At 40.3% G+C, this 27,753-nt stretch overlaps 1 protein-coding gene across 1 annotated transcript in view; it reads right to left on the bottom strand.

Moving 5' to 3' along the window:
* The window catches only part of LOC126184587 (liprin-alpha-2-like), a 155,870-nt gene extending 144,134 nt beyond the window's left edge, over window positions 1-11,736 (bottom strand). The window contains exon 1 of the mRNA XM_049927023.1: window positions 11,205-11,736. Within this exon, the coding sequence (XP_049782980.1) occupies window positions 11,205-11,453 (249 nt within the window). The 5' untranslated portion in view covers window positions 11,454-11,736. The remainder of the gene's footprint in view (window positions 1-11,204) is intronic.
* Window positions 11,737-27,753: the final 16,017 nt, after the last annotated feature.

Raw genomic sequence — 27,753 nt, 5'->3', positions numbered from 1 at the left:
ATTCCACTAGGTGACAAAATGCTAGAAACAGTAACTACTGTAAAATATCTGGCAGTAACCATCCGGGTCGACCTTAAGTCGAATGACTACATGAAACAAACTGTTGGAAAAGCAGATGTCAGGCTGAGAGTCACTGGCAGAATGTTAAGGAAATTTAACTCAGAGAAAGAAGAGCCAACGATGAGCGACGCGCTTCGTCAAGGGAGAATTTAGGGGGCGCGAGAGCGTAACGGAGATGCTCCAAAAATCTAGTGGCATACGCTACACGAGAGTAGTAGCATACCAAGGAGAGGTTTACTGTTGAAATTCCGAGACAGAACGTTCAATATTACTGAACACTAGGAAATATTGAGCAGCGATATTCACTGTCTAGAGGGTGCTCTCATTTACTTTCGCCTGCAGAGCTCTCACTCCGTGGTCGACTTATTTACGTTTCGGTAGCGGAATCTATTTGCTCCGTAGCGAACCATCCTCGATGGTGCACAAATGTTTGTAATTAGGGGTTTTGACGCATTTGCACGTGATGACTAGTGGCATCATTAGCTGCCAAACGCTAGATTTCTATCTATACTCTGCAAATCGAACAAGTGCGTAGCGAAGGCGACTTCGTGTCACACCCTATATTTTGGTTTTTTCCACTTCCATTAACGGATGAAGCGTGAGAAGTTTCTGTTGCTTGTGCGCTCTGTATCGACTATTCACCTTCACGGTTCCTATGAAAGCAGTATGTTGGAAAATTAAGTAGATTATGGTCCAGAGACAATTCCCTACTATTTTCTAAGTGTTGCAAAACTGTTGTTCGTAAGTGCCTGTGAATTCTAATTTTGCAGCGTTCCTGTTATACATTTCTGCCATTCCAGTCAGACTGCGCTGCCTGTCGTAATCTCTCGCGGTATCGCTTGTTAATCCGATTTCATCTGGGTTTAACACATCTGAGAAGCTGTGTAAGTGTTTTAAAAATTATATCTTCTGAGGACACATTGCATTATCTCAGAATCCTGGACAATTCTTGTTGAAGTCGATATTTGACATGACTGACCCCTGTTGCACCTTGTTAAAGTTGTCAACAGTTTTTTTTTCGTCACATGCACAATTTTACGTCTCTGCATAAAAAACTAGTTATTCATTCTTTTAACAGGATGAGATACGAAACAGGTATGGCATTGTTAAAAGAGGCAACTCGCGCTGACGAAGTGGTTGAGAGAAATCACGGAATGCGTAGTAAACGAGGAATATCACTGAACTCCGACAAAATGGAGTATAGTGTAGTAAAAACTGCGCAATATCTGCCGGTAATTTATAATTACTTATGTGGCTACTTAACAGATTACACCTCAATAGGATGCTCAGTGTTATACGGCATTGTTGATGTTGACTTCCTTGTGGAAGAAATCATGAAGCGCCAATTATCTTTCGCACTTACCGAAGGCCGTAGTGCAGTGGTTAAGGCAATGGATTCGCATTCTGAAGGACTGGTGTTCGATTCCCCTTCCGGCGAATCAGGTTTAGGTTTCCGTCGTTTCCCTAATTTACTTGAGGCGGCCCATATCCGATTCCATCCTTCCCTTGCTCTTGCCCGCGCTCCGGCTCTACGGACATCGTCGTCGGCATGACGTTAAATCCTATCAAGAGCAATAACTTTCGTGTTAGCAACGAGTTTCACACCACTAAATCGAGAGGGGTTTCTCTGCAACTGACGAAAGATTGTATTGGACGACTGCTAGATGGCACCCCTTTTTGGGTAGTAACACCTGACTACCTGATTGCTCCCCCCACTCTTACAGCAAAGGTACATTTTGATAAACAATTTCCAGCTGGCTAAGAAACCTCAACGTTTCCAGTACCAAACCTCTGATAGTACAAACAAAAAATATGATGTAATGCCGAGAACCCGCATGTTGCGACTGAACACTAAAGTATACGACAGAATCATACAAGGTACATTGTAAACTTAGAATTGTCATACGTGGTTTTTACGAGCGCTTTTAAATCTCCTTTATACGCTTATTTATTGTTCACTACCTAATGCTCACTGATAAATAATCCACCTTTTTCTGAAAGTAACCACGAATTAAGAGCGAATAAAGTTAACAACATAGCAACTGCGAACGTAGGCTATCATTGTGAGCTGAGCTGACCTGACGCAATCTCGAGCAATCAACAGCATTGTTTTCCGTATTTTAAAGTAGGGAGCAAGCAACTTTCGAAACTTCGTGGCAGCTTGAAACTGTGTACCGGACCGGAACCCGGAGACTTGCCTTTTGCGAAAAGTTCTCTTACGACTGAGGTAGTTTCGTCAGAACATCGGTTATCTTACTGACACCGAGACGGCTTTTGTATGTATACCTTACACATTATATTTAAATTTGTACTAAAAATTCATACGAAACAAGCTTCAAGATTCTTGTGAAAAATCAGCTGCTCAATCCAATATTAATAGCAAACTTCTCGCTTTGATCACCAAGGAATTACTACCCCTCCTCTAGTCTCACAAGGAGACGGCACGAGCGTGGGGTCGGCGATTTGTCCGAAATTTTGTGTGGTGAAAGAGGACCCCTAACACCTCACGTGGTTAAAATACAGGGTGATTCAAAAAGAATACCACAACTTTAGGAATTTAAAACTCTGCCACGACAAAAGGCAGAGTTAAGCACTATCTGTCGGCGAATTAAGAGAGCTATAAAGTTTCATTTAGTTGTACATTTGTTCGCTTGAGGCGCTGTTGACTAGGCGTCAGCGTCAGTTGATGCTAAGATGGCGACCGCTCAACAGAAAGCTTTTTGTGTTATTGAGTACGGCAGAAGTGAATCGACGAGAATCCGCGGGAAACAACTCAGTATGAACGTGACTCACCTAAGGTGAACGTTTTCTGTGCCATTTCTGCCAATAAAGTTTTTGGTCCCTTTTTCTTCGAAGGTGCTACTGTAACTGGACTACAGTATCTGGAGATGTTAGAGAATTGGCTGTTCCCTCAGCTCGAACAAGAAGCACAACAATTCATATTTCAGCAGGATGGAGCGCCACCACATTGGCACTTATCTGTCCGTAACTACCTGAACGTCAACTACCCGAGGCGATGGATCGGCCGCCAGGCAGCCCGTGACAGAGCACTTCATCACTGGCCTCCAAGAAGCCCTGATCTTACCCCCTGCGATTTTTTCTTATGGGGGTATGTTAAGGATATGGTGTTTCGGCCACCTCTCCCAGCCACCATTGATGATTTGAAACGAGAAATAACAGCAGCTATCCAAACTGTTACGCCTGATATGCTACAGAGAGTGTGGAACGAGTTGGAGTATCGGGTTGATATTGCTTGAGTGTCTGGAGGGGGCCATATTGAACATCTCTGAACTTGTTTTTGAGTGAAAAAAACTTTTTTAAATACTCTTTGTAATGATGTATAACAGAAGGTTATATTATGTTTCTTTCATTTAATACACATTTTTAAAGTTGTGGTATTCTTTTTGAATCACCCTGTATTAGGACGCACTACCCGGAAAATCGCGGGAAAAATCGATCCAAAGTTTCTTAGGGGCCTTATCAGTATAAAATGTTAGTCCATTCCTATTCCTCCTCTGACACTTTTTTTCTTCTGTTTCATTTTCTTTTGTTATTCCACCAATTACTCAAAAAGTTTCCCAAACCTACATTATCTTTAACAAATTAGTTACATTACTGAATAAAAATTATTTTCTGTTTGTCCAACAGCACAATTCATGGCGGTGGGTTTTCCATTTTTCACAGTAAAGTATATAAGGAGAATCATTGGGTTTTTAATCAGAATAACAAATTCGATTGCCGGCCGCGGTGGTCTAGCGGTTCTGGCGCTGCAGTCCGGAACCGCGGGACTGCTACGGTCGCAGGTTCGAATCCTGCCTCGGGCATGGGTGTGTGTGATGTCCTTAGGTTAGTTAGGTTTAAGTAATTCTAAGTTCTAGGGGACTTATGACCTAAGCTGTTGAGTCCCATAGTGCTCAGAGCCATTTGAACAAATTCGATTGGTAAACATTCAATTTTTATGCATATAATAATCATAAAAAAGAACCGCAGTGGTAATTATCGTAAAAACAAAGCAATAATTTTTGAGACACCTTGCGCAACATATAAAAGCGAATTTTTTAAAATCACAGGGCGTTTGCAATAAAACTGTGCAAAAATATGCCTCATTAACATTTCCGAAAATGTTTTGAGTTTCTGATAATTTTGAGGCAAACCAGGCATATTGTATCATGTCTCGGAATATTGGTGACGATAATTGATGGTGAATTATAGGTTGGTTGGTTGTTTTGGGGAAGGAGACCAGACAGCGAGGTCATCGGTCACATCGGATTAGGGAAGGACAGGGAAGGAAGTCGGCCGTGCCCTTTGAAGGGAACCATCCCGGCATTTGCCTGGGGGGGGGGGGATTTAGGGAAATCACGGAAAACCTAAATCAGGATGGCCGGACGCGGGACTGAACCGTCGTCCTCCCGAATGCGAGTCCAGTGTCTAACCACTGCGCCAGATGGTGAATTATAGAATGAATTTTTATACAGTCTTCCCGGGAATTAATTTCACGATTCTCCTCCAACAATGCGCTGCAATTTTGCAAGCAACAGAAAAAAAAGTGCCGGAGAAGGAATCGAACTCGAGACCTCTGGCGTAAGAGTCCGACCGCTAACCATGTAGGCCAGACGGCGGCTTGGCAATGGACTAACATTTTATACTCATAAGGCACCTAAGAAACTATGGATTGATTTTTTCCGCGATTTTTCGGGTAGTGCGTCCTAATATTTTAACCACGTGAGGTGTTAGGGGTCCTCTTTCACCACACAAAATTTCGGACAAATCGCCGACCCCACGGTCGTGCCGTCTCCTTGTCAGTCAAGAATAGTTACCTAGCGATTGTAGCTTCATGTGTCACAGCTCTGCGACACATCTAATCTCCTTTTCTTCTGTTTTCATCGGAAAAGTGATAACGCATAATATACGCGGGCGTACTGAAAAGTAATGCCTCCGAATTTTATATGTCAACACTCTTCACAGCTTTTTAAATAAACAAACGGTTTAACATTCTAAATCTTTATTCTTCACGTCTACATATTTATTTCCCAACGCAGTCACCCTGACGACGAACATTTCTCGTGAAGAGAATCAGCTTGCTGATACCTACACTGTAGAATGTTTAACTTTGCTGACGGAGCCACAACCTCACCTCTGCTTGCACCGCTACATCACTATCCAAGTGAAGTCCTCGAAGGTGTTCTTTATGTTTTGGAAGCAGATGAAAATCAGATGGGGTCAAGTTGGGAGTGTATGGAGTATGATCGAAGACAGTGAACCCATGGTGTCCGATTGTTGCAGGTGTCACAGCGCTCATGTGTGGTCTGGGATTGTCACGCTGATTGAGAGGGTGCTCCATGTGTGGACGAACTCTTCTGACTCAGAAACCGAATAGAGCACGCCCTTTCTCAAGCACCGACGTAGTTACGTTAACATCGCCATGTTACACGCTACAATTCGGTGCCCTCTAGAGGCAGAGGGCTGCAAATAGGTAAACATGAAGAACAGATGTAGAATGTTAATAAAGTTTGTTTTATTTTAAAATCTTCATGAGTTTTTACATAAAAAGTTCGGAAGCGTTACTTTTCAGCACGCTTTCGTGTGTGTGCCAAAAGTGGTTACAAAGTATGCATAAGAAACGACACCAAACTGGTGTATGTATTAGCTACCAATTGAAGTACGAACATGCAGACTAAAATTGCGTGCTATACCAATGTTTGTCGCCTCTAGAGATGCAACAGCTGTCGAGCCGTTATAAAGGAAGCATTTTATCGATGTGACTATCAAGCGTCTTACACGCGACCATAGCGTACGCTCAAACAGCGGTTTGCATAGCGACAATAGCCCGTCGTGTCATTTCCCGGGAGGAGTTAGCGCACGCTGTCGACAGTTAACAGTGGACCCCGTTGAGCACACCAGTATCACTAGACTCAGTGACGAAGCTAGTAACCTTTCGTTCTTTTTACATATTCGCAGATACCATCGTGCAACAACAACAACACTATGGGAATTGTGGGTCCGCCTTGATGCAAAATATTTATTTATTTATTTATTTATTCATTTACCATGCCAGTTTCAGGGACAAATATCACCTACATCAGTGTGTTGTTCCAATTCTACAACATTCAGAAATGGTGTCGTTATAAACCAATCCCAATTGTATAACGCTGACACACACAAGCTCACGTTTTTGTATTTGTTTACTAACAGCCGCTCATACAGCTGCAGATGACATGATGAATGCCGACGAAAACGGCAACCGAAAAACACAGCAAATACGCCGCACACAGTGACAACAATCTTAAAACCATGCTGTGACGTATAGTAAATAAGGTATTATAAAAATATTCACAGAAAACAATATTTAAACAACAGCACATACGTAATAAGGTTTACAATGTTTTATAACTATGCAATGTTTTGGAGTTAATGAACCCACTGATGATGGTGACATTTGTCGCTAAAACTAATTTGGAGAATGAATAAATAAATAAATAAATAAATAAAGTATTTTGCATGAAAGCGGGCCTACAATTCCCTTTTTTTAAATATGCGAACGCGGACCAGTGGAAGAGTTCCAAGACAAAATTATCGACCTGACAACTAATTTCCATCTGACGTAAGAGAAATCGCGCCTGATGTCCAGCAACTTAACAGTTTTCTCCTTTCTCGTTGTGCGCATGTACTGAGATCTCCATCCGAAAGGCCACAAATCGTTATACTCATAGCATTAACACTTTTAGGAAAAAAATGGCGCAGCTGAACTCTACCTAAAACATTGTTTGTACACTGATATTTAGTGGCGCTCAGTCGGATATCAGCATTCAGATGCCTCACGGTATTACTGTACTGGTCTCTCGAAGATAGAACACTCTTCACATCGCGAAGTGGTTTGCCGTCAAATTACAAGCTAAATGCTTTCGCTGTCAAAGGTGGTCGTTACAGCGCAATCGATCGTTAGCAGTTCCGCAACTCTGGTCAAATCCGCTAGCCCGTAGTCCTTCCTAGAATCTTTGCCAGTATTTCGTAGTCACCCACATAAGTTATTTAACAGATTCTCGAGTTGAGTTCATCCTAATGTGTTTACGCGAAACATAACTTTACAGTTGGCATTTTATGGCATGGTAGGACTGAATTATGTCCTTAAAACTGACGATGTAAACCAGCTCTCAGATAAGAAAAAAAAAAAAAAAAAAAAAAAAACAGTGCATGTCATCTTCTATAGCACCGTGCCTAGTTGAGCTCTGTGGTGTTAAAAACTAACCTATTTAATGAGAGCCGCATCACAGTCTCAAAAAAATAAAAAAAAAATAAATAAAATGTCAAAACTAAAACATTACCACTATTAATCACAAACAAATGCAAAATTTTAACAATTTTTTTCGGGTCATATTCAAGTATTACCTTCGGCCTCATTCGTACGACGTCAAAACACACCTTACTCAGCACGGGATACGGAGCACTTTATTGCCTACGACTGATAGATGGTAACAGCGATGCCTGCACGTAATTTACTGCACTAGTTTTTTAATCAAATGCCTGTTGATAAACATTGGTTGATAAGGAAATCAGAAATTTTTACTGAAAGAGTTGATACTGTAATGGGAGATACAGCCGGAATAACTTGGAATCGCTACCCAGTACTGCAGCTTCTGTTGCGCCGTCTCGGGAACAAACAAAAGAAACTCAACATTAACACTTGAAGATTTCAAAAATCACCACTCGCGCCGTACATTAATTTCAAACGTTGACGGTACAAATGTGTGTAAACCAGTGGAAAAATGCTCCTTAGAAGCACAAAATAGGACGAATATGTTCCTGCTTATTTAAAAGACTGACTGAAAAGTGGGGTACCAGCTGCCTCATTCTCCCTTCCTCAGCATCTTTAAACATTTTGGCATGTGAACATATTCACACTTATTTGTAACATGCAACTCTACATCTACATCGATACTCTGCAAACCACATTTCAGTGCCTGGTAGAGGGTTCTCCTCAAACTCCTATAAGCTCCTCTAACTCAAATCCACTGGTCCATCAATGTAAGTTACTCATACCCACCACTCCCAGTTGCCCTTTCTCACTCATTCAGTCCAACATACTGTCAGTGTCTCTCTCTGTCATTGTCTCCTGTGTCACGGCCACAGTCCTCTCTGCTCTGTCCTACAATAAAGTCACATCTCATTGTCACTACCTCCTCCTTGCTCTCTTTTACTGCTAAAATATCGTTCCTTCCTTTTCCACTGCTGCTGTCTCTTCCCACCTCTCTCACCTCTTCCTCTTCCTCATTGTCATATATTCTCTCTCACTGTCATTTGCTCTCAGCCACTCCCACTATCTTTATTCTCCCTTCTCCTCTCCCCCTGGCACTGTCTCCTCTACACTCTTCGTAGTGCTGTTATGTCACTGTCAACTACGTTCCAGTGTCACCGTGCCGCCCCCCCCCCCCCCCCTCGCACTACTATTGTCTCTCTCACTATCTGTAACATAACCGCTATCTACTATCTCCCAGTAATTATTACTTTTCTGTATTTCCGCCGCTCCCACTGTCTTCTCTCTCAGCATAAAAAGGCGTGACTATGATCATATGTCAAAATTTTTTGAATTTTTTAAAAATATTCTGAGGAATGTAGAATGACGCAAGTGGTTCCCACTTTACAGTCAAAATATTTTAAATGAACAGGAACATACTGGCAAATTTTGTGCTCCAAGAGGAGCATTTTTCTGCTGGTTTCCTCCTTTTCCCTGTTGCAGTAAGGCATGTAACTCATATAAAAAGAAATGTATTGGTTAGTAAAATTTAGATAGTTTACTTATGTGAAATTGAAATAACGCAAAACTAACGTTACACCAGAGATTGGATTTAGCATGCGCTTCAGTACTACAGCATGGGGTTTCCAGACAACGGAGACACTTTACAGCATATTTCTCCGTGCTACATCCCTTTATAAACTACATTTTTTCCTCACAATGGATTTTACGAGCACTTTTTGCACTAACAAGTCGGGTAACTATGACCCTTGTATCTAGGAAACGGATAAAGATACGAAGAAAATTTGCAAGGTTGTTCCAGATTGGATCTTAGGAACATATCGTATAAATTTCAGCCATCTGCTGTGTGGCAGTCTTCGAATCTTTTGCTCGGTTTTGGTGACGTCAAAATATGGTAAAAAAAATCCGAGGAACGCCCATGAATTAATGGTGCCTCCGTAAGTCCCATCAAGCCCACTGTACACCATATCAAAATGCAAAAAAGAACCAAACGATTTGCTCCATCTGCCTAAGCAGGAGGAAGTGTATAATATTCATACTATGGCCCTGCACTGTAGGATAGTGCCACCATTTATCTGTCGCATATACAAGTAGTCCCTGGTCCATGGGCTATTCAAAACACTTGGCACTACCCTTTTATCAAAGTCACCCGAGTTGTGAATACCGAAAATTCCGTTTTTATGGGCGGCGTTTTGGAATGTATTAGGTACCCATGCTGTCACTTGCATAAAGATGACCAGAAATTTAGAAATGCTTGAAAAACAATTCTGACAATAGCTATGAATCTTGTGGTGGCAAACATAAGCCTCATAGCAAATCGCTATTGTGTTAATCCCAGATTCGTAAGAACATATGCGGATGGATGGTTGTTAACACTCTGCCGACGCCAACTGAAGGAAGAGCTCAGACGAGGGCATACGAAAGTATACATTGTACAAGATAAATTACTCGGTCCAGCGTGACAGAAATTTGAGTACTCCCACGAAAGTTTCATCTTTCTGAGGAATATTTTTTCGTAACTCGAACAAGCAAAACAAACCAGTTTCGCCAATGTTCAGTTTGTCTAGCTACATGAATTATCAGCAAAATGCTCAGCAGCGAATCACACACATACATACGGTACTAAAATACGACAACTACAAAATGAAAATCTTTTCACGCTGTGCATGAAAGTCCAGCGAGTAACATACGCTTTTTAAAGCAATAAGGTTAAAAATTTCAGTTGTCAGCGCCACAAAACAAAATATTTACAGGAACACATAAAAAGGTACTGATGATTTAAACACTACATAAACTACTTCGAGAAAAAGATGGAGCATATAATTATTCATGTGTTACAAAGAACAGCATATTCTTTCACTGGGAATCTTGTTGATATACACAGGAAAATAATACTACATGATTATATTCATTGTGGGACATGAAAAAGAACACTTCTCGCTCTCGCTCGCCAGTTCAGAAGATGGAATAAATCTCCCAGTGGCACGTAAGAGAGAGAGAGAGAGAGAGAGAGAGAGAGAGAGAGAGATGTGGGTGCAGGCGTAAGCATCCTCATGCGCACGAAGTTTCCGCGGTAAATACAATCTGTCCAATGAAGAAGCCATGACAGCCAGGCCATTCCATAATACATTTTCATTAATAGGCCTCGCTTTCAAAACTAGTGCATTTATTATATTTACAGATCCTGTCTTGAAATAGCAGCCACATGACTAAAACATTTAAATTCATATGGCTGACAAATAGTAAAGACGCATTACGAATTTGTCAACTACACATTAGAATCTGAGCTACATCATGTGCCGAATGAAATGCTCTACAAATGAACTCAAAACATTGCAGTTTTTCACATACATTAAAGGATAGAAAGCAATATATCGGAAAGGCGCGAAGATGGTGTTGATATTGCAAAACACAAAAATTATAAAATCTATAATATCAATGAGTGATTCGCAAATGATAGTGGAAATAATCTAGTTTGTTGAAGCAATAACAATTTCTGTCAGTAGACAGCAGCAGCAAACTAGGGCGATAATGTACTCACAATAACTGTTCGATCCTAACCTCAAATTCCGTGAACTCCCATGCAGCCAATACAAACGAAAATACATATTTGCAACCGCCAATGGCACATTAATTGCAACCCATCACACTATGTTTTGCTCGTTATAAAAATTCTGCGATTGTGCACCACAAAGAGGCAGCAGCTACACCACTTTACCGACAAGCCAACAGCTGATGAAAAGTATGATTTCATGAAACTCGTTCACTAATATAAGCTGCAGTTTGTATTTCCCTGTATGGCCATTGACAATGGCGGTCACGACTTTTGAACGGACAATCAATAGGCTCACATATCATGTTCCATAGCCCCATGCACTAGGATGGCACTCACCTGAGGAAGGTTTGCTGAGATCTGTCGCTGAAGAGAGTCCCGCTCTTTTTCTACTTCTTGAAGTTTTGCTTCTGTTTCACACAGCCTTTCTTGAGCTTCTCGTAGACTGTCCATAAGCTTGTCCCGTTCATCCAACATTGAAACCATAAGCTGTTCGAAGTTCGCATCTTCTCCAGAGAATTGCGAACTTCTCTGACTGATACTGTCCTCCGAAATTGTCGGCATCACATCACACATCATATTCCACATGGTTGCTTATTCGGAAGCACCGGCAAAGAGTGGTAAATATTAGCGGAAAACAAGAAACTGAGCAGTTTCGGACTACAACACTAAACGGAATGAATATCTATATTTTACAGAACATGCAGCTATTTATATTATCTAGAACTGACACACGGGGCTCTTAACGCTTCATTGCAGATACGATCATACACACAACAATCGAAGCGGCAGTACTTCATCGGCATTATTGCCGAACCACTAGCGTGACACACCTACGTTCAGTCTCCTACCACCCCATTACTACAACTACACTTCTTAACCCACGCGGCCATATTGAAACATGACGTCACAAATGACAGACGCCGAGAGGTCACGGGACTCGAGCATCATGACTGAAAGAAGTCGACGCAATGCGAAGAGTCTTTGCTTGGTATCGCGTCGTAAGAAGTGTGATGTGTGGATAGTATTGTCATAAAATTCAGGCGTTTGTGTTTTTTTTACAATTAAAGAGCTAAATAAACTGGTTTGCGACGGATAAGTCAATTGCATAAACCTTTACAAGTTTAATAGTAGTACAGCAAAAACAAACACACTAGGACAGCCAATAAATGTTAATCGTTATAATACGCAAGAAAATAGCCATAATGTGTCTTGTAATAGACGTGGATAGTAACATTATATTAACATTTGAAATATTAATGTTACTTTTAGATGCATTGGCGTGCCTTTGAAACAGGCCCTTTTGCATTAAGGTTATAATAGCATACGGTATTTCAATGTGCTTATTTAAGGCGAATTTGAACAAGGGTTATCTCGGATATAACACATTTCAAAACTTGTTAGCGCACGAACAGACACTTCTTTCATAATTTATTGATATACTGTACACATGAAGATTGCCAGTATCCACATTGCACACACATCTCAACATTGGAGCCGTTTGCTTCACTTCTTGTGTATCATTGTGTCAGCTACTGACTCGTGCTTGAAGATATGTGATACAAATCGTACTAATGATTAAGGTTACTTCGTCTTTGCGTTGCTGCTCAAAAAATATTGTGTGGAACTCCATATGGAGCCTGGAACGTAACTTAAAAAATTACATTAGTTTTGTGTTTTTTTACCAAGGGTGAAATCATTCAGTGAATTTCACAGTCGTATCCCTTCATATTCTACTACACCTGTCGTACAGTAACCCAGGAACATGAGGTACCCAAAATTCCATCACCACCGAGCTATCAGGATGTATTTGCAGTTGCACTCATGTGCAATGAGTATGCAGCAATCTTTACATAAGAGTTACTACAAACTAAGAGACTTTCTTTCCAAGTCTCATTAAAAAAAGTTGGATGAACCAGGTTTCTGCCTCCGCATAGTATACATCAGCAATGAAAGCAGCGGGATCTGTTAAATGTGACAGCTTAGGCATACCCAATTAAAGACTAGTGTAGCATAATAACTTTAGAGGATGGGAATACTTCCAACCAGAGTGACCGTTTTCAAACATTTAGCAGTTCATGAAAAATTTAACCACTTTTGTAGTGTAGTATGTGTGTACCATTTTTGGATTGAAGATAAAATCCACAGTTTAAGTGAGAGCTTCCTTTGTAATTAAGTCTCTCAATAGAATCTGATGTAACACTTACGTGATCCTGTTGAATATAAATCAAGAGCAAGTTGCAAAACAACAAACAACATAACAAATAATATTCTTCATATGTGTATCTCATTTTGGTTCTCCATTGTACCGAACGACAAAATCTTTGATATATGCTCTGATGACTATTATTAAAATGCATATTTATAGTTTCCGATTTGAAAAGATAAGTGTTGAGGAAAATTTGCTGTTCTTCAGGCAATAGGAACAAAACAGAGATGACACGACTCTTACAGGAAATAGTGACAACATTATTTGAGCAGTAGGGGATAAGTCTACTTTGAATACTTTAACCATGAAATTTTCTTTTTTTTCTATTTAGAGGCAACATGCACAAATAGAAATATGTACAGGCAGAGGGATGTAAGTGTCTCCTGTTTACTGTAGAAATTGGACTTACACCCTTTTCCCCAAAGAAGAGCTAGTTATTAAAATCAAATTTTGAATTTTTGAACATTTTAACTTATAGCCTAGGTAAAACACTTACCTCATCACTTACCTATGCAGGTAGTATTCTTCCAGCTGAGCACAAAAACATGCTTAATCTACTGGTTCAAGGAATTGAGCTCCTACCAACTGACACCTTCACTTTCAGATGCTGTAGATGATCTTCTGCTGATGGTCTCTGTCAGTCTCATTATCAACACATCAGCAGTTTGCTGTCTCACTGACCTTTATTGAGAGTTAGCGGCATGTTGAGGTTGTGTGTAATCTTTATAAACTGTTGTTTCATAACAAATTAGATAGTCAAAACTTTGTTTGTGCCTGTAAGTACACAGAAATTTCACACAAATTTATGCGGACAGTAACATGATACACAGCTGCCACAAACTAATAACATGGAGTAAGTCTTAATTCTTAAATTATGCAAAAATAAAGATTCATGTGAGTATGATAAAATATTTGATTGGTGTGTAAGTATATGTGCAACATACAATAGTGTTGATGGAGTTTTCTTTATAATTTGACTTTAACCCTTCATGCCCTGAAGTTTTGTTCTTTGACGTTGACAGCTTCCAATTTTTTGTGTAATTTTGGTGGATTGTAAATTGCTTTAGATGCAAGAAAATCACAGAAATGGAACTTAAGAGCCCCATCAGGTCATAATGGTCCAATCATTGACAAACATTAATTCATGAGAACTGGTTTTGGTGAAAACAAAAATGTTCAAATGTGTGTGAAATCTTGTGGGACTTAACTGCTAAGGTCATCAGTCCCTAAGCTTACACACTACTTAACCTAAATTATCCTAAGGACAAACACACTCACCCATGCCCGGGGGAGGACTCGAACCTCTGCCGGGACCAGCTGCACAGTCCATGATTTGGTGGAAACAATTTTCTCTCTTACTGACAGATAAAAACATTTTGCATTGGGAACAATTGTAATGTGTTCTCGATTCAATGTTGTAAATAGCATAGTTTTCACATTTTCCATGATTAGCAATAAAATCTGGCATAACCTTCACGATTTTTGGGTTCAAATTTTATTTGCAAGTAAAATCCCCTTCTTTCTTCTTTTATTCTGAAAATAATTGGGAGATATTTCCTGGTATCACTACAGTCTTCAAATTGAATTTCTTCAACTTCTGGAGAATAGGTGGAGACATTCTGCTAATGATGACAATTTGCGTGGTGTCATTTATTGTTTGTGCGGTCTGTAAATTGGTGAGTTCACATTATTCAATAATGTGTTTTGTTTCAGAATGACTACTTTGCCAAATTGGTGTATCAATATCAGATGAGGAAAACTTCTAGTGTGACTCCATTTTCTGCTTATCTTTCAATTTTCATGCATCACTTTATTATTTTTCTCCAGTTTTTAATTTAATAATTTCTTTGGCTGTTTGAGTAACTTTTCCTTGGCCTGTCATACAAAAATATGAAGCTCCTGACAGGACTTACAAGTGCAGAAAACGAAAGTTTTCTAAAAATCTTCAATATTGTGGGCTTCTAAAGAGTTATTAGTATAAATATTTTAACCACAAAATTGGGAAAAAATTTGAATACCAGATTACCACTGTAAGCAGTCAAAACCGAGCACAAATTGGGCCATATCCGACTCCACTTAACTGAATAGTCAGAGGACTGCAAGTGCTGATATTCAAACTGATCTGGAGTCGCAGATAAAACATCTGTGAAAGTTCTGCTATATGTTAACAATGTACCAAACTAAAATTAAACAATGTGCAGCAGTCCTGTCAGGTTGCTAGTGAAAGAGAATATTTTGTGCTCATTTTCTTTTTAAAGTGGGACTCAAAAGCCCCATCAGATCTTAAAGGATTAAATATTTTGGTTTACCTGACGCCTTTAATGGCCAGCTCTCAACCAAACTGTCACATTTCAACCTACCCTAAACCTCGGTCTGCACTGTAGATCAGTAGGTACCACAACTAAGATTTCATATTTACATTCATTGCCTTTGCCAACTCTCAACCAAACAATGGAAGCAATCTTGAAGGTAGATGGCAAAACAGCATATCAGAACATACGGGACACTGTGCTATGTTACAAAAGAAAATGACTAAGAAGACTATGAAGTCTAGCAGTAAAATATAACCTATGATGACACTGCAAGATGATACACATCTCTGCTGCAACGGACTAGAAGTCGTTCTTTCAAACCACTTGCTGAACACACTGTGGTGTAATGGCTTTATCAGGTTGTTTAAGAACACTTCATAGAACTGCATTTCTGGGGATACAAAGCAAAACCTGTACCATGAGCTACACTGCAGTTGTTAACCACAACATACATCACAAAAATAATACAAATGTGAAGAATGTAGTCTGCGTTCTGTTCTCTTCCTTTTTGTACACGTGTGCTGTAACATGCTACGTCTTTAAGTCACAGGACAAAGCAGACATCCTGAATCGGTGGCTGTGGTTGACACAAGATTCTCAAGCAATTGAACATGTGCATTGGCCAGGTAGGTTGATTGATTATAGAGAAGAAAGGGTGGCAGTAGACAATTAGAAAGCAACAAGTATTTTTAGTTATTTGTAAAGAGAATAGAATCATGCATCTTAGTGTGTTTAAATCAAGTATAGTCTCATGGCTGCAACATCAAGTAAAACGGCACATTTCTCTCTATGTTGTTAAAAAGTGAAATTGCAAGAGTTGTGTATCATACCTTAGAAAGACGTGTTCACAGCTTGCATTCTGAGTGTGTGGCATACTGCATAAGAAAGTTTAGGGTTTAATATTCTGTTGATGGCATCATCATTAGAGTTAGAGGTAAAATCTTTGAAGTTTTGGAGATACCATCATTGCAGTGCCCCACAATATTCCATAACAGTCACAGTGTGAAACCTCTGTTCTGACTTTGTTGTTCCTGCAACTGTAGTCGTGATTTCAGGCTGCATATAGTAGACATTCACACAATGAGCAACGGAATTTACCATTTGGGCATAATCTCCATCCATGGCCAAGTTTTTTGTTGGTTCAAGTAATTCAAACATGCGATAAATCCATTTTCATCTACATCTACATGACTGCTCTGTAATTCATACTTAAGTGCTTGGAAGAGGGTTCATAGAACCACTTTCAGACTATTTCTTAAATGTTCCACTCTTGAGTAACACGTGGAATAAAAATGAGCACCTAAATTTTTCTGTGTGAGCTCTGAGATGAAAGTATGTGCAGGTGCCACTACAAAATGAAACATGTTTAGTGTTCATGTAATAATTGCACACACAACAACATCAATTCTTCCTTTGGAATTTAATTGAAACTGTCCCTAAGATTTTACACAGCAGTCTTCATGCAAGGGAGACAGCAGCTATCACAATATCTAACCCAGTATCAGCGTTTCATTGATTCAAATGCAGCCAACAGATGTTTGATGGTTTTAATTCTGGAAGGTCAAAATCAGTGGCCAATGAAGCAACAGTTTGCAGCATCTTACTGTAAAAATTTGATATGAAGTTGAAGTAACAATTGTGCATGTTGGTTCCCACTCTTCATTATAAGTCTATGTATCGTCACACGCACACTTGAAAAATATACAATAACAACTGCAGATTTGTATACTGGGATATACCTTTCTAAACTGCTATATGTGTGGATGCTCTTTCTTCATTATACACAGGGGAAAAAAAAATTAGTACAGCCTTTTAGAGGTTTCCAATTTACACAAAATTTATTGTTCCTACAGTGCAAATGGAGTAAATGAAATGATTACATTTACAGATCAATAGCATAAGCGGTTCTAAGGTACCAGGTATCGACCCGTGCTGTAACACCCATATTAGTATATGGTGTTGCCTCCACAGGCAGCAATGCAGATGGTGATTCTTACATCTGATCAATTGTACAGAAGGTGAATACTGTCCTGGGATACATTACTCCACACCTACTTGACCTGTTCATGAAGTTCCGTAAGAGTTGTTGGCTGACGAGTCACGCAAGTCACTTCTCGTCCCATCACATACCACGCGTGCTTGATTGGAGACAGGTCCAGATATCATGATGACCAGGGAATCTGCTACATGCCTTGCACAGTACATTAAGTCTCACAGGCAGTGTGTGGGTGAACATTATCCTGTTGGAACAACACATCGCCTTCCTGTTGATTTAAAAACGGGTCTAACAACTATCTGCTCATATTGAGCACTGGTTAATGTTCACTCCAGAAACGCCAAAGGTGAACGAGAGTTGCAGCTTATCGCACTCCAGACCATAAGGCCTAGGGTGGGGCCAGTGTGTTTTGGATGAATGCATTCTACGAGACTGCTCACCAGGTCTACGACGTACTTGCAAACGACCGTCACTTATGTGCAGGCAGAATCTGCTTTCATCACTGGAGACCATGGCACACCATTCCATCTTCCTATTGTACCTCTGATGGGACCAGTCAAGCTGTGCGTCTTTATCCTGGTAGCCTGAGTGGAATACAGGCTGGAGGTGTTTGTGCCCATAGTCTCACTGCTATTAACCGGTTTGCAAGAGTTCTTGTTGACACTTCTGGTCTTCCAAGCCCTCTTATCTGTGCTGTGTTAGCTGTACGCTCTGCCACTGCTGCTCTTAAAATACGGTGATCCTGTAAGGCATGTGTACTATGTGGACATCTAGAACCTTGTATACTGGTGTGAGAATGTTCATGTGACCACTCATACCAGTATAACTGCGCAACTGACACAGCACATCCAACTTGTGTTTCTATTCTCCAAAAGGAGCATGCTGCCAATTGGAAGGCCACATGGTTTGACCTCTTTCAAATTCGCTCAGTTGCTGTAGGAAGCACTAGTGTGTCTCTGTGACACAGCTGCATGTTTCCTTCACACATTTGCACCACACTGAGCCTTCTGACTTGAGCATCCACTAGTAAAGGGTAGACACAGATGGCTTTCTGGTAGCCATGCCACTATGCTCTCCGTTGGTGGACAACATTAAAACTATTATCAGTACATCTATTATCCCCCAGGTGGAATGTGCCATCATTGGATGAAAATCAGTGTCACCTTTCCAGGTGTCCTATTTTTTCTTTCTTTCTTTCTTTCTTTCTTTTTTTTCTTTCTTTTTTTTCAGTAAAATTATTAACATTTGAGTAATGTGGGACATGTATTGAATGTTGTTTTGCTGGAGTACATCTCTCTAAATTTTTTGAAAACTTTCAACAGAAGCAGCCAAAGGCAAGCCTGAATGGAATTTATTCCATCACAATGACACATCTACTCACTGGGCAATAAAAGTACAAAGCTTTCTCTCAGTAATTTGAAATCTAGACAACTCCACATTTACCATACTGGCCAGATCTGACTCCATGCAATTCTTTTCTTTTCCTGAAAGTGAAAGAAAAAAATCTGAGAGTTGTGTATTATGTTCCCAGAAGTGCTGTGTCTGTGAAGTGTTCTTGAACAAACTTATAAAGCGATCACACTTGAAGAACCTTATAAAGACATCACATCATATTGTGTTCAGCAAGTGGTTTGAGAGAATGGCTTCTAGTCAGTGCCTTGCAGCAGAGATGCGTGTCATCTTGTATCATCATATGTTACAGTTTACTGCCAGATTTCATGCCCTTCTCAGTCATTTTCATTTATAGCATGCCACAGTGCCCCATACTTTCTGATATGTTGTGTCATCACCCTTGGATATTGTTTCCTTTGGAACTTCAATGTTTACTTATAATGTGACTCACTTAGATGAGACACAATGAACCTTGTCCAAGAGTTCAGTGTCGCTGATGGTGATATATTACGCATCTGACTCCCCTGTTTTTGATGCCTTCTCTCACCTGCAGGGTCCTAGCTTGTACATTCATTCTGTATTTCTCAACATCTGCATGCTCTACCCTCAGTTGCATTTCTCACTAGTTTCATTCTGTTGCACTGGTTCTATACAGATATTGTGTTGCTCATAGACAATAAATCGATTTCACTCAGTTGCTGTTCATTACATTCTTCAGTCTAGTCATTCACACTGAATGTAGAAGCTGTGATCAGGAAGAGCTATATGAATAAAACTGGAAGCTCTAAAGATGCTTACTTCACTAAATTCTCTGATGATACCTCTGCAATAAATCACCATGAACATCTTTGGAGTGAAAAAAAGACACTCGGGTGGTACTTCTGAAAGAGATTACATGCGAAACAGACTTTGTTAGGAAAACTCATAGACATACATTTAGTAAACGAGAAGTATAACACCATTAAAGAACTCTTGATCAGTAGGATATTAAAGATGCCTTGAAAACACTGTATTTGAACCTTCCTCTTAAGTATCATGGAATGTGGTTTCACCTCTCCATTTGTTTAACAATATTTCCTCATCCTTTGATCATTTTGTACAATATTGCAGACAGATACTCTTTTAAAGATTTGTGCAATCTGGTGCATAGGACTGAGAATCATATGGAAACAAATATTTTTGTTGAAAACTGAAATGCACTGGTTTGGTGTTTCACAATAATATTTATTTTCTTTCTGTTTTGTATGCCTTTCTCAGACAACTTAAGACTATATGATGGATATCTGAGTTTCATTAGCACATTTGATAATATTTATGGAATTTTCTGCTGGTACTTGAAGAGATATTGAAATATTAAAAACAAGAATATCAGTGTTCTTTGAAGTACTGACAGAATATTCCATAGATGTTATCAGGTGTTTTAACATAGCTCAGTTATCCATCATATAGTCTTAAGTTGTCTGAGCATGGTCTAGGAAGCCAAAAGGAAATAAATATTATTGCGGACCAGCAGCACTACGTGCTGCAATGTTTAATAGGTTGGTATTCCTCCAAGTACCAACAGAATATTCCATAAGTATCTTTTTCTTAATTATTTTTGAAAGCACCTAAAATCTTATGTTCTAATCCTTTCACATGTATAAAGATAAAGCATTGTAGGTATACATGCTTATGCAATGACATAGTTTCTGTGCTCACAGTGAGGAAGAAGTCTTTTTCCCAGCTTGTTAACTGGGTTGTGTTAAAATTGCTGATGAAAATGAGACTTTGAGAAATAACCTGTGCCTGTGACTTGTGAGGGCTGGCGAGTTCACTTAGTATGTGTTGAAAATTCTCACACTAACTTATGATGCATACCGTAGCATCTTGCCAGCACACTACCAGCTGTGCTGTCATTCATTTTCTCACAACAAAACAACTATCTGCTGGAGTGAGCTTCTGTCTATGGGAAAGGCTGTATGTGCATTCAAATGGTTCAGTGTTGGTGTGTATGCTTTGTGGAAGGGCTTGAAGATGTGCGTGATGAATAGCACACAGGAAAGGCCACTGCAGTGACTTGTGATGATGCCATTATTGCAGTTTGCAGTATGGTGGGTGAAGATCATCAAGTTACCATTGACATAATAGTCGTGCGCCTACCCTCTGGGTCTGCAATTGGATGCAAAGATACTGATTGGCCATCAACACTACTGCAAAGTGAAGATTGGTGCCACATTTGGTGAGTGATCACCAAAATCAGCAATGGATGGACTCAGTCAGAATGTTTCTGGAAATCCATGAGAGAGTTGGAGATCTGCTCTTCAAATGGCTTGTCACTGGGGTGAGACCTGGGTCCATGATTCAACTCCTGAGTGCAGACATCAGGGAGGAAGAAACCCAGCAAAATTGCCTCAAAACAGGCAAAGTCATATGTTCAGCAGGAACGTTATGGCAACCATCTTTTGAGACTGTCCAGGGGTTTTGCTTCTTCACTACCTGCCTTACAACACCATAGTGAATCCAGAGGGATAGTGTAATGTTTTGAGGAATCTGCGAGCTACCATCAAAAGAAAATGTCCTGAACTTTTGTCTCGCAAATTTCTCTTCCTTCATGACAATGCTCGGCCCCACACAGTTCAAGTGGCCCAGGTGGAGCTTGGAAGATTCAACTAGAAGTGTTCCTGCCTCCTCCATTTTCACCAGATGACCCCCCCCCCATGTGATTTTCACATATTTCCTCAACTCAAAGGTCTCCATGGAGGTAAGCACTTCAACACCAATGATGAAGTCACATCAATAATGACCAGCTTGTTTTGAGCAAAGGACCCAACCTGGTACAATGCTGGTTTGGAACACCTCGTGTCAGATTAACAAAAATGCTTGGAAAAACATGGTGGTCATATAGAAAAGTAACAGAAGCATTTTACAATGTGAATTAAATTATTTCAACATGATAAATTGTGTGTAATTTTTTTTGTAAAATAGGGAAACTTACTTGTTAGGTTCCCCATATATTTTAATTTGTACTTGGTTGTAGTAATATTGTATGTGAGTGTCAACAAAAAGGTTGATGAGGTGCAGTTGTTTTCTTAGGTGCTCGAAAAGAGTCTTGCACCACCTGCATTTATATAAATGTGTCTCAATTTGGATTCATAATAACCAAAATAAATGTAGTCTGTCTGAAGTCCGCTGCTGAAATATTTACTAGGACTGGACAGTAGTTTAGAGGATCCTGACTCGGTTCTCTGTAGCTGTCAAATTACAGTTGGTAGTAATTCGAGGTGCCCAAAATCTGTATATGATACTAACCGTAACATGATTGATCCTGTATCTTACTGAACCCATGAAACTGCATGCCTGAGAACTGCACTGGCACTAGCACAATTTCAGACCTTTTATTATAATTTTCATGCACAAGGCAGATCCTTTTTTCGTCTATGAAGGGAACTTAATACCACAGATTGAGGTTCCATTCTGTGTGTTCCTTTACCCACCTTCTTTGAGTACTATAGTGCAGAAGGAGGAGGGGGGGGAATTGTACTGTTGTCCATAATGGACAGCTAGAGGCTAAATTGATTGTGTGGAGATAATTGTATACTGTCTGGGACCGATACAGCTCACCCAGTTACCTCCAAAAAGACAGCATGAAGTTATTTTACATTCTTCTTGGAGTAAATAAGAGCCATAATTTCTAGGTAACATTCGTCAACATATATTATTGACTGCAGGCAACCACAATGAGGTAGATTTTCATTGTTTTGTGTGTCACTGTATTGGCTGAATGTTCAAATAATGCCACTGTGATGTACACCAATCCACTGGGAAACTTCCTGTGCCAACAACCCTTCTTTCTGTGAAGTGACATAGCACACATGGCATAAGCTTGAAATGATTATGTGATGCATCTTGACTGACTAAACAGTGTACATAAGCTATTTTGTCACATCTATAACAGATCTCAATCTGTTGAACAACCTGGGGTGATCTCCACTAGTTTTGAGGGCAGATTGCCTTTATAGAAGTCCCGTTTATGATAAGGGACACATTGTGCTCTACTGAACTACACAGAGAATGAAAGTTTGCTTTTGCCACCATTATGCAGGTGGCTATATGTAGCAATTTTGGGTGGTCAAAAGGATACCAGTACTGAGAAAGACATTTTTTTTTTCAGTTAAAATTTTTTTGCTGAAGTAACTTAACTTACCTCTCCTCCTTGCAGACTTTTGTGATGGCAGTCATTGAGTGAATGATGACATTCATTGTTTGGTGTCTGTAACCACTCAGTCACTGAGCCCTGTGTTGCATGCCAAAATGATGTCAGTTTTTTCAAGGTGGCTATGTAACTAGAAATGTCAGTATTAATAAAAGTCACAACATTTATTCGATGTGCAATATATACGGTTGGAATCATATGAAGAGACTGGATAAAATACATAAGTTCATTAAGGGTCACTTAGAAGAAAAGTCCAAACTGGATAAGTTATACTTTCCTAATTCAAAGTCTAATCCAGACTAGCTGGCTGTTGGTTGTAGTCCATTGTGTACATATTAATAAGCCAGAGTAGAAACCTGGCTTACTCAAACTTTACTTGATGACCATTTCTAGACAGCTCATGGACAACTGCTTGTAGAACTAGGAGGTAACAGCTGATCACTTAACTTCACTGGAGTCACAGTTCAACTGGCTCTGCAAACAGAGCAGCTGGCTTGGGGGTGTGTGGCCTCCTAAGCAGCAGCTGAGCGGATGAATTCTTATCCCACTCTATTCTTGTGTATGTGAGCAGTGTAAACAAACATTGCAGTGATTTTGGCGCTGCCTGTGTGAGTTCCGCCTTCTGCGAGACTGATCACAAACATGATGTCATCATACTGTGGTTGTCTACCAGGTATGCAATCTGGCCAACCTAGCTGTACCATGGAAGGGCTTAAGACCTAGGATATAGCAGAGGCAGTATGTAGGATATAGCAGAGACAATACCTTGTTGTGCACAATGTACTCAAATCCCCAGTCTACAAATACTCAAAATATTTATGCATGCCAAAAAGAATGTCCAGATATATGAAAGTAGATCAGATGTGCACTCATATGGAACCAGAAACAGGAACTTACTGAACTTTCCATGGACTCAATTTAGTAAAGACAAAAATAATTTTTCACTTATTGGAAAAATATTTTTCAACACTTTACCATATGACATAGGAGAATTATGTGAAAGTAAATGTAAAATGGTGGTAGAGACATGATCGAAAGAAAAATGAATTTATATACAGGGTGTCCCAGAAATGTTGCAGCAAACTTCTAGGGGAGGTGGGGCACATCAAAAGAATTGAGAATTTCATAGAAACCCATGGCTGCAAATGTCCTTATACACTGCTAAGTGGGGCTGTACATGAGAGTATTGGAGGGGAACACTTCTAGATGGTGCTGTACATGAGATTACTGTAGGAGGAATGTGCCAATTTCCTCATTCGATTGATAGCCAGGCCAGCCTACAAGTACCCTGGAATGGTATACAAATGGTGAGCTTGCAGGTATGCACTTCATGTTTGGAATAGCTGAGTGCAGTGGATGAGCTGCTGGATGCATTTATCAAGAATAGTTCCCAGACAGACATCAACCACACTGCAGTTTGTTCGCATGCCTGCATCAAAATTTGTATTAGTATGGATCATTAAGAAGTGGCAGGGCTAGTAAGGGCAGGCTATGATTGGTGGGTTCAGTTATTAGGAAAGAAAGTGTGTTGGATGCTGTAGAGACTTATCAAAGCACCAGCATATGTGCTATTACCTCGGTCTTAAGAATGTCTCGTACCAGTGTCTAGTGTGTTTTGAACATCAAGTCCGTACATGCCTTTCCTCTTCAAAGGATGCAGTTATTGCAAGCCAATGATCATCCTGCACTAGTGTGTTTTGCTCAGTGGTTTCTGCCCTGAGTGACTAAGACGTGCATTTCCCAACTTCTGTGGTGTTCACTGACATTTTCCAGCTTATGTATTGTTCACTGATGAAGTCAAATTCACTAGAGATGGCATATTCAGTCACCACAGTGAGCATTTATGGGCCCCAGGAAACCCCCACAGCATGTGGCACAATGCTGCACAACATCAGTTCACAGTTAATGTGTGGACATGCTTTGTCAACTACTGCTTAGTCAGGTGCATTTGGTCATTAGGGAAGATAGTTTGTTGGGTGCCATGGAGACTAATCCAGGCACCACTGTAGATGCTGTCAATTCTGACCTAAGAATGTCTCATAGCAGGGTCCAGCATGTTTTGAACATCGAGTCCTTACATGCCTCGCATCTTTGAAGGGTGCCATTATTGCACCACGATGTCCATCCTGTATGAGTGCATTTTACCCAGTGGTTTCTCCAACAAAGTGTCTGAGATGTGAGTTTCCTGGCTTGGGAGGCCACATTTACTAGGGTTGTCGTATTCATGCACCGCAATGAGCATTTGTGCAACCAGAAGACATGCATGGTGTGTGGCACAACACCACTTCACAGTTAATGTGTGGGCATGTTTGGTTGGTGACTGCTTAGTTGGGTCTTACCTTTTACCATCCTGCGTGGTCACTGCAAATTGTCAGACCTTTCTGGAACAGGTTCTTCCTGGCTTGCTTGAAGATGTTCCATCAAGTGTGAGGTGGAGCATGTGGTTCCACCTGCTCATTTTGGATTGGCTGTTGGCAGGCATTTGAACAAGTCACTTCCACATCATTGATTTTTAGTGTTGTGGACTGGCTCCCACACTCACCAAATTTATTGAACTTTGAGATCTCTCTGTGGAGTCTCAAGTGGATCTCATTGCAAGAATTGTCTGTGCAGCTGTGTTCAAGTGTGTCTGGCAGTCAATGCTTGATTGGAGTGAGCCATGTTTTGCATGCATGCAAACGTCGAATATCTCCTGTAACATTAGAGCTGTATTCATGTTGTACACCATGTGTACTCATTATGTCCAATAAATGTTTCAAGTGACTCACAATCTTGTTTCCTTTCTAATCTTCAACCTCTGCTGCCATTTATGCCTGATGTTTGGGGCCGTGGGTTGCTTTGCAGATCTCAATCCTTATGATGTGCCCTACTTGGCTGTGACTGAATATGGCAAACCTGGGGTTCCTGAAATCACCATTTACAATCACATAGGGTTCATGTGTATGATTCATGAATTACTATGGCTGTGGCAAGCTTCATCTTCCAGCTTGGTTAATAGTGTCAGTGATTAGTAGTGTCAGTTCTTTATTACTGTAAGCTCCATGCATACTTCAGAGATTGTGGTTGGCTCTTACAGTGGAATGTATAGTGTCAGAAAGAGAGAGAGCAAGAGGCTTGAGGAGTATCTGGTCAAAGTTGAACTGATGCAACACCTTATTTCAGTAAAGTTGTTGTGAATTGCCATGTAAAAGCAGTAGACCTTCAGAAAGAATTAGACCTAGAAGTACGAAATATAATGCCGTGAAATGTGCTTTCAGTATATGTACTGCTTGAAAATAGCTAATGGTCAAATCTAGCCATGAAGTACTGAGTGGTTATAATTAACTGACAGAGTTCCGAATGCATTAGTGCAGGTTGTATATATTGCAGGATTCTGAAACATCGTGGGTACGTTCTTTAATCTGCACACTTGTGGAGCATGCTGAAAAAAAAATAGTTCCAGCTTCTGCCAGCAGGTGAAAATATGGTGCTGTAAGCAGTCAGAATGTTAAATGTTTCCTGTTTCGACATCAGTATGCTGTTTGTCGGTCGGCAATGCATGTTGATTTCTTTTGTGAAGTGACTGCTGGTGTTAAGGGTCAAGAAAGTTGAAGTTATCTGTACAAAATGCAATGACTATTGAGAAGAAAGACTGTGCATTGCTGTTAAATCTCTTTTATCAGAACAGCAGCACCAGCACTAGGACTGTACTGCCGGACTATCACTGACAGAAACAGCTGTAAAAAGAGGGCCCATGTCAATAAATGGGCCAAAGACTATGATCAATAAATCTACAGAAAAAAGTGAAGTAGGTGTTGCAGCAGGGAGAGGGAGGCAACCCTTTCCCATGGCAGTTATTGTTGAAGTTACTGTAGCTATAGCCGACAGTGCAGCATGTGCCTCAAATTCTGCAGCCGGTGTTTGAGATGTGCCGCAGGAATTTTGTCTCCCCTTGTCAACAATACAAAAGATGATGTGTCAAATTTTGCTCTGGAATCCATACAAGACTCAGAATGTGCACCAAACAAAGCCCCAAGATAGGCTACAATGCCGTGACTTTGCACAGTGTTTGTTGGCATGCATGGAAATCGATGACATGTGGCTGGGAAATAATCTTTGGACAGACAAGGCACATTTTACTCTTTGCAGTGCTATGAATGCACAGAAATGTTGCATATGGGGTTCTGCTCCACCACATGTTGTGCAGAAGCATTCACTGCACTCAGAATATATGACTGTGCAGTGTGGTTTCACGAACTCCTTTGTTCTAGATATGTTTTTCTTTGTGGAAATTACACCTCGTGGGTCTGTTAGATGTACAGCGACATCTGCATGTTATAAGGACCTCATTGTGCAACATATGATTCCAGCTTTGTAAGAACGCAACTGTGTACAAACCACTATTTTCATGCAAGATGAGGCGACACCTCATGTCGCTCGCCAAGTGAAAGATTTACTTTAAGAAATTTTCAGTAATGACCACATTATCTCTAGGCAGTTTCAAGATGTGTGGCCATCTGGATCCTCTGACCTAAATCCATGTGACTTAGGATTGTGGGAATATCTGAAACAATATGTGTGTCAGGGATCTGTCCGGACTCTTCCTGAGCTGAAGGATAGCATATGATGACACATTGCTCTGATTACGGTGGATATGTTGTGAGCAGCTGTCGACCATGCTGTGTTATGGATGCAACATGTTACTGAGTTGAGAGGCCATATTGAACTCATGTTGTAACTTGTGACCATTATCCTAATAAACATGACAGAACCAACGTCATCATGTGTTTGGTTGTTCTCCCCTTATC

Source organism: Schistocerca cancellata, chromosome 4, assembly GCF_023864275.1.
Source record: "Schistocerca cancellata isolate TAMUIC-IGC-003103 chromosome 4, iqSchCanc2.1, whole genome shotgun sequence".
Classification (NCBI taxonomy): Eukaryota; Metazoa; Arthropoda; class Insecta; order Orthoptera; family Acrididae; genus Schistocerca; species Schistocerca cancellata.
This window is presented reverse-complemented; position numbering and strand designations above follow the sequence as displayed.